This window comes from Notolepis coatsorum (assembly GCF_963971535.1).
Source record: "Notolepis coatsorum genome assembly, chromosome: 4".
In the NCBI taxonomy this organism is placed as follows: Eukaryota; Metazoa; Chordata; class Actinopteri; order Aulopiformes; family Paralepididae; genus Notolepis; species Notolepis coatsorum.
The window spans coordinates 52,182,724-52,191,769 of NC_140168.1; the positions used below are offsets into that span (position 1 = coordinate 52,182,724).

At 43.7% G+C, this 9,046-nt stretch overlaps 1 protein-coding gene across 1 annotated transcript in view; it reads right to left on the reverse strand.

Moving 5' to 3' along the window:
* Positions 1-6,265, reverse strand: part of sdc2 (syndecan 2) — a 90,200-nt gene extending 83,935 nt beyond the window's left edge. Inside the window, 1 exon segment of the mRNA XM_084312617.1 lies at positions 5,784-6,265. Within this exon segment, the coding sequence (XP_084168743.1) occupies positions 5,784-5,843 (60 nt within the window). The 5' untranslated portion in view covers positions 5,844-6,265.
* Between the last annotated feature and the right edge of the window lie 2,781 nt (positions 6,266-9,046).

The window sequence follows — 9,046 nt, forward strand, 5'->3', positions numbered from 1 at the left end:
TGGCTAACTGGCTATCGTTCTGTGAGCTAGCGTTGGTACCTGGCTGGTGTTGGCTAACTGGCTATCGTTCTGGGAGCTAACGTTAGTACTAGGCTGGTGCTGGCTAACTGGCTATCGTTCTGTGAGCTAGCGTTGGTACCTGGCTGGTGCTGGCTAACTGGCTATCGTTCTGTGAGCTAGTGTTAGTACCTGGCTGGTGCTGGCTAACTGGCTATCGTTCTGGGAGCTAGCGTTAGTACCTGGCTGGTGCTGGCTAACTGGCTATCGTTCTGGGAGCTAACGTTGGTACCTGGCTGGTTGCTGGCTAACTGGCTATCGTTCTGGGAGCTAACATTAGTACCTGGCTGGTGCTGGCTAACTGGCTATCGTTCTGGGAGCTAGCGTTGGTACCTGGATGGTGCTGGCTAACTGGCTATCGTTCTGTGAGCTAACGTTGGTACCTGGCTGGTGCTGGCTAACTGGCTATCGTTCTGGGAGCTAACGTTAGTACCTGGCTGGTGCTGGCTAACTGGCTATCGTTCTGGGAGCTAGCGTTGGTACCTGGCTGGTGCTGGCTAACTGGCTATCGTTCTGGGAGCTAACGTTAGTACCTGGCTGGCGCTGGCTAACTGGCTATCATTCTGTGATTTGTTTACTTGGTAACACGGGTTGCTAAGGAATTTAGGTTCGAGGTTGAAGAAAGTGCACTTTTAGGTTGAAAGAACGGCCCTAATGTCAACGTGTTTCAACATAAGCGTTATGTATGGTGATAACGAGTATATTGTTAGCTCCGCTCCCCCCCCCCCCCGCTGATGAAAATGAAAGTCATACCGTCATAATACCCATACCGGGGTATTATGTCAGCAAGGTATGACGGTATGAAAAAAATTATACCGCCCAAGCCTAGTTAAAACTAACCTAAAGTTAGTTGTTCACCAACAATCTCAACATTTGTTTTCACTCAAAAACACGGAACCGGATGACACAAGTTGTCCGCTCATAGATAGGTTCCGCTAGCGATAACAACAATACTTCCGGTCGGGGGGGGGTTCAAAATAAAAGAGCAAGTCTAAAACACCGGAAAAGACGTTTCTTTTGTACAGTGTTTTCCTCCACAAGTAATCCACGAGTACTCGAGTACATCATGCGATCAATCTATCTGGATTCTTTTGTAAAATGCCTGTAATAATCCTCCCCAGAAAAATCCACTTTGCATTTGATATATTGAAGAAACTTAAATGTTTGTGTTTTTTACAATAATTTGTGATGCCATCACAAACACTGGCATTTAAAGGGTAACATTTCTAAAATTCCTGCACCAGAATGCAGGAAATTAAGTCTTTGTAACAAAAAGATTCCTGGTGGGGGACCCCCAGACCCCCCGCTTAAAAGGTGGCCTGACTGTGGTTATATTTCGCACTATAAAGTCATTAAAAATACAGCAGCAACATCTGGCTGTCGGAGGAGTACTTTGGACCATTCTTTCATCCTTTCTATCGTCCCCTTTTTCTATTTCCTTCTTTGCTCACTCCTCTTTTCCGGTGTCTGTCGTCTGTCTGTCTGTCTGTCTGTCTGTCTGTCTGTCTGTCTGTCTGTCTGTCTGTCTGTCGCATTCTTTCACAGAGAAGCTGGCACAATTGGGTCCACCACCAGGCATGCGTTACTTATTCATCCCACCTTGAATTAAAAATGATGCACTTAGGATGAAACACATTTGCTTTTATCACTGGACATAATGGGGAGTCCAGAGTCTCTCATCCTAGATAAATGCTCAGTGTTGTATTGCAAGAACCACAAAGAATGCATATCATTCTATATCTATATACGTACATAATATAAAATAGACATTCAATTCAACAATGCTGAATCAGAAGGACAAGGAGATGTATGTGTGTGTTGCACATGTCTTTCTTTTTTTCTTTTGAGGGCTGCATCCATGCAAGTGTGTGTGTGTGTGTGTGTGTGTGTGTGTGTGTGTGTGTGTGTGTGTGTGTGTGTGTGTGTGTGTGTGTGTGTGTGTGTGTCTAGGTTGGAACATACACAAGCGTGTGTGATGTGTAGCACTACTGTTGCTTTGGTCTAGTAGAATGTGCTAGGAAGGAAGCCAAAGGATGGCCTCAGGTGAGGAGCTGGCAGCCGAGCAGGGTGAGAAAGCGGTCAGCTTGTGCCTCTGGGCTTTTCATTTCATTACCGCCAAATCAGTAGATGGTAAACTATCAGCCCAGCCAGCAAATGAAACTCATACACTATCCTGGAGGCCAGACAATGCAGCCTTAAGGACAGGGGCCATGCGCCTGTCTCCTCTCCCTGGAAAGACCGTTAAAAGCTTGTTGAGGGAAGGAAGAGAAGAAATGTGGTTAAAGTTAATAGTATTTGCCAATGTAATTCTTTTCACCCCTAACAAGAATGAATATCATGGTTTTTATTGCGGTGAGTCAACTTCATGGTTTATCTTCTATCTAGCGTATTTGAGAGTAGTTTGTCATGGCAGTTTGATATACTACAGGGTGTTGCAGACATACAGCAAATAAGGCTTACATCATTCGCACATAAGTCAGATAAATAAATAAGGCAGATGGGGCTTACATCATTCAAACATAAATCAGGTCAGCCCCCCCCCCCCTCAAAAAAAATAACACAGACGCTAAGAATTCTTTCTTTTGTTGAATTCTAAATCCCTCAAAATTGAAACAACAACACAGACATTCCACTGACTTTTGAGTCTCCCTCTCTCTCTCCCCCCTCCCTTCCCATTTTCCTCGATCGTCCGAGAAAAAAACTGGCCTCATTCCACCGCGTCCTGGGCCACTCTTAAGCGATCCCTTTGAGGTCGGCATCAGACGGCACATGTGTGTGCGACTTTGCAAATGCGGAGAACAAGAATTCTCTGCAAATCACAGATGTGGTGGGAGGTGAACAACACCCACGCGTTCCCACCAAAACATGACACAGATTACAGAGCACGGCATCTGTCGACCGAAACACAGTGGGCCGGGCCGAGCACACACAGCCCCTAGCCTATAGCCAAGCGGTCCTCCCTCAACCCCCGCCAAGGTTCCTGGAAGCAGCCACCTGGAGAAGTCACACAACAAGCAGTTTGACAGCAGTGGTGTAGGAGGGAGCCATCATAGATCCACCTCCACTGTCCTCGCTACCCAACTGATGAAAAACAACAGCGGCAGCTCCTAATGTAGCATCACAACTAATTATATGGTGACCTAGGAATAGTTACCGGGTATACGTGTAACGGTGGTCACGTAGTAGTAGGTAGTAGCAGGCACCTTACGCTCGACACCTGTGCCTCCGATAACCTCGAACCGCGGAGCCTCCGCTCACCAGAAACGTGCGAATACGTATGTTAACCCTGTCACTGCCACACGACAGAAGGTTAACCCTTTACTATCCCTGTTGGCTGTTGTGTGGCAGTGCAAAAGGGTTAACCTTCTGTGTATTGTCACGGTGAAAGGGTTAACCGTTTTGGTAGTGCGGCAGTGAAAGGGTTAAACACCGCTGTCTTATCCCGAAGAGGATCAATTCAGGTGGCGACGTGGGGGGTGTTTAACATAGGAGTGGGTTTAGACCAAGGGGCTGCCGTCGGAAGGTTTTCAGCCGTGTTACATAAGGACACAGGACACTCCTGTCTTGATGAACAAATCTCATCACTTTCCACGGCCAGGAGCTGTGATTTGTGGTTTGACCACCACACAGCAAGCGACAATAGCCACGGACCGTCACTATACCCCCCATGTTCTGGTGAGCTAATTAAAACACACAGACCAGCCCCGCAGCAGGTTACCAACCACATGCTATGAATGCTGTGTCAACACTAGTGCCAACATTGAGAATCAATGTATGCGTCGGGTCCCATTGAGACAGATAAGCCTCCAACCACTGCAGGGAACCCTGATAAGGGGTGACTAATATTGATCTGTGTGTGTGTGTGTGTGTGTGTGTGTGTGTGTGTGTGTGTGTGTGTGTGTGTGTGTGTGTGTGTGTGTGTGTGTGTGTGTGTGTGTGTGTGTGTGCTTGTGTGTGTGTGTGTGTGTGTGTGTGTGTGTAGGTGTGTGTGTGCGTGCGTGCGTGCGTGCGTGCGTGTGTGTGTGTGTGTGTGTGTGTGTGTGTGTGTGTGTGTGTGTGTGTGTGTGTGTGTGTACATGTAAGTGCATGTGCAGAAGATGACAGTCAACCATGTAAATGATGCCATAACAATTAACATGGTGAAGCGAATAGGGCAGTGATAGGGGCCTTATTTTGCTACTTAAGGTGTATTCATAATGTGAATGCAAACCTCAAGAGGAGCACCCAGCTTATATTTTCACAATTCTATCACAATTCTATTAAATAATCATAGCACACACACAGGCAATAACAGGAGTACAATTCTCCCCAAATCGTCTGAAAGCGTTTTCGTAGATAGACTGAGAGACAGGCTTGCCATCTATAAAAAGCATGCCCTCTTGGGGGTGACCTCTTGCAAAACAATGACTCATTAAAAACAATGGTGTCTGAATAAGCTAATTGGACAAGTGGTGGAGAGAGAGGGGGAGAGGTGGAGGGGGGAGAGGTGGAGGGGGGGAGAGAGGGAGGGGAGAGAGAGGGAGGGGAGAGAGAGGGAGGGGGGGGAGAGAGGGGGGGGCAACGCCAGGCGACAAGTCGCAGCTCTACACAGAACAAGGGGGACGTGGAGTGTCTGGGTAGGAGTTATGACACAAGCGCCATGGAGGCTTCACATGAAAGCGACGAAATCTGACGGCCTTCCAAGTCCCACACCATGTCAAACCAACAGCCTGGCCAATTTGTGGGGTGACGTAGGCCTGTGTTTCAATTACGCCGAGAGACGCTGGCTCAAGCCCAAAACTGATCAAAGGAGAGGGACGGTCGTTAATAATAAAGCATGGCTTTAGATTAATAAAAGTTTGGATATCGAGCACTTGGGGCCTGCTGCTTTACATTTAAATGGCACAGGAGTTCCATTCCATCCATCTCTCCTATCGGTCTCCACAATGACAAACATGATGGCCTGTATAGTGTATATGGCTTCAATAACAATAACCAAATAATAACAAATAATTTAATTCACCATGAGTGCTTCAACATTCCCCAGAATTACTATCCGTAGGCTGTTCCCTGGCCTTGAGAATCACAAGAAACTAATGAAACATCAACTTACTTTCTTCAGCTGTACACCATTGGCACAGACACAGGCTATCCTTGTGCGCGGAGCCATTAACTGTTCATCTTGATTTAACTTCTGGATTAAGCAACAATATGACAAGCCAACTGCTTTTTCCTCAGATAAAATAGGGAATTATGATTTACAATAGAGAAAGTGTAAGGAATATACATCGCCGCTCGGAATAGGTCCTTGTATATTTTGAGCAGATTGCCACGTACTCGTCCATGTATTAAATATCCGCTAAAGGCAGAATTCAAATCACCGACACATTTAAGGTAATTAACGAAATGTGTTCAACGACATCTCTATAAGTTATGGTTTGGTCTTCAAATTCAGAGACTTGATGGACAAGTTGTTCTTCCAACCATGGGGCTATATGGACTAAGAATAAGCTCTACGGTCGCTTTCCCACACTGCACAATTAGCCTAAATCAACCTAATGTGTATCTAATTTAAATATACCTTCATGTTTATAAACAAACAGGAAGAAAATTAAACATTCAATATTCCGAGCTCGTTTGTTTGGGCTATGCTCATGTAACAAACGTATAATAGCAGAGTGCTCTCTGATTTGGAGTTACTTGCTCCCCCAGCTACTACTCTACCCCCCAAAGTAAATACAACTTACCCTTTCCCCGGAGAGGAACACTGTTAAGCCGAGAGTCAAAAGTATCCAAATGTTCCTCATTATTCCTTTTTATAAATGTAGCAATACGGGCAAAATGGCAAATCTTTCCCCAGGTTCTCTCCTGTTTGCGACTCTTCTCCCCCTTCTGTCTTTCTCTCACTCGCACCCTGATCGCTCCAACTCCTGCCGTCTCTCTCTCTCTCTCTCTCTCTCTCTGGAGTGGATTGGAATCCCAGCGGATACGTGTTGCTATTTGTTATTCTCCTCCGCGCACTTTTCCCTAACAAATACTAGTGTTTCGTTTTGCAACAAAGTCCCCCGTACGCCTTGTCAGTTCTCTGTTGAATCCGGACAAGATATTTCCTCAGTGTGTTGTTCACTCGAAAGAATAGTTAAAAAGTAGGCACGCCAGACGCTCCGTTATTATTGCGCTCTATTCGGCCATGTCACGCGTCACCTACTACTAGACTCAGCTGCACTGCTCTGTACACACAGAGAGAGAGAGTGAGAGAGAGAGCGAGAGAGAGAGAGAGAGAGAGAGAGGTCAGATGAGGGAGATTGTACAATGATTGACAGGTACGTACAGTAGTTCAACCACAATGTACATGTAAATTAAACACTTATTGCAGGTTGAATCTTTAGCAGATAGTGCCTATCTGCCATCAAACAGGTGGAATTAATTACACTCCTATTTTGATTCCATTTTATACAATGGCAAACATAATTGATAAATTGATGGAATGATTCAAATTATATACTTCTGATTATATTACTACAAGATACATAATATTGACATTATTATGACACTGTTGTATCATTAGCCTACAATTACAGCTATAGAAAAAAAAAGTGGAGATGACGGTCTAAAAATAATAAAACCACCACACTAGACATCTGAAGTTAGGCTTATATGTTCCAAAATAATTATTCCACTGAAACTAGTAAGTTTGAATGAAACAAATTGTGTTCTATGAGTTTTGAACAGGGGGACTATAGAGTCCAGTGTAGTATGATATATGTATGTACTCAGTCTCCCCCTACTGGTACAAAACACAAGAGACAAACATTAATAATCACCTTTCAGGCTATTTGTAGCCTACTATAGTTGTTTTGGGGAGTTGAGCATTTGCCAAGTATGGAATGAACATTCTCTATAGTAAAACATTTTCTACTGTATAGGTCTACAGTTGTTTCAAAATCATTTTCAATGTTTCAGATGTGTCTTTGACTGCATACTCCAGCTCACTCAAAATAGAGCTGCCCGCCTCACTCTTCACTGCTCTATAAGGAATAGTGTGGAGGGAATGCATGCTAGACTTTCGTGGATGAGGGTGGACGAGAGACTAGCATGCAGTTTGATTAGGTTTTTAAAGAACATTTGTACCTTGGGTAAACCCACTCAATTGTATTCTATATGCTTTTATCCACCAATGATAGACATGACCATAATACCAGACATGCTTCAAGTAGTCGCTTTACCCTACCTCTGCCTAGAACCAATGCTCTCAAGAAAACTGCAATGTATAGAGCCATAAACACGGTGGTGTAGTGGTTAACACTGTCGCCTCACAGCAAGAAGGTCAAGGGTTCGATTCCCGCTTGGGGACCAGGTTTCCATGATGCCAGGTATTCAGGTGGGGTATCTCCCAGGCCTTTCTGTGTGGAGTTTGCATGTTCTCCCCGTGCTCGCAAGGGTTTCCCCCCCGATAAGATAAACCCAATGGAAAAACATGCACAACAGATCGCTAACACTGTGGCGTCCTTGACGAAGACGGACAGGAGCACTTGGATTGGTCCCCGGGGCGCGGCTCACGTTGACGCCCTATCTGCTCCCGGCTGCCCATGGGGGGAAGGACAACGGGATGGGAAAAGTGCAGAGAGACATTTCATCTGCGACTCAGTGCATGTGTGTGTGTGTTCCTGTGGGTCGCCCATCTCGCGTGTGTGTGTTAAAACTGCATGACAAATAAAGACTTCTAGTCTAACAATTATTAACATATTGGAATAGGATCCCATTACATATCATATGGACAGTTTAAAAAATAAACTTAAAGGAGCCATAATCCGGAAGGAAATCAATATAATTTATGTCATGCATGAGTGTAGCTGCAGCCATGTTATCCAAACTTCTTCTGTTTACTTTGTTTTTTGTTTTAAAGGTATGGTGAAATGGATTCACCTATGACCTTCTTTTGTTTAATTTTTTATTGATATGTATGTGATATGACTGATTTATACTGAATGTTTCATATTTGTATGTGTATATCTGTGAGGAACCCAGGAAGAATAGTCAACACGTCGATGATGACTAATGGGGATCCTAATAAATATAAACATAAACATAAACATAAATATACAAAGTCTGCAATTCTACCAAACAGCTACAGTACCTTAAAGGATCCGCTACCATTGAACACCCGCTCTGGGGAACCTTTCTCACTGTCAGACTAGAGTAGGCCTACACTGAAAATGCTATAAATATCATATGCATATATAAATATGGAAATATAATTTCCAGATAACCAGAACCTTTTTGAAAGCCAATAATTTCACCCTGTTATCGTCTACTCCTTTGTGCACAGTGAACCTCAGACGTTATGAAACAAGCAGAAAGAGAGATTGATTGATTGATTGACAATATTGTATTGTAACTCAGTAACTTTTTCTCTACTCTGCATTGTATATTGTATATATGTATATTGAACACTTTTGTTTTGTTTACACTTGTCTACGTACTTGACTTTCTATTTTATACTTATCTATTTTTATCTAGCGGCCTCTCAGGAGCAAAACAGAAAGAAGCATTTCATATAAAAGTATTCTGTATTTTTGTATGACAACTAATAAAGAAACTTGAAACTTGAACTTGAACTTGATTGATTGATTGATTGATTGATTGATTGATTGATTGAAAACTTTATTAACAGATTGCAGAATGGGTACAATACAGTACGACTCAATACACACAATTGTTAAGGGGATGCAGACCAGAGAAAGACTTTCGTCTTGTTTACATCAGGGTCCCCCATTTTTAATTCATCATGACATTCATGACATACACGACATACAGATATACAGTACTGTTACATCCAGACATTTATGACATACAAGATATACAAATATACAGTACTGTTTAAGAGACAGAGATTCCAAAAAAAAATACAAATACAAGAAACTGTACATTGGAGGGGGTTGGGTGGGTGGGTGGGGGGTGGTTTCCATCTAGCTGTGTCACCCTAGCCGCCTCAAACAGAAAGCGCTCG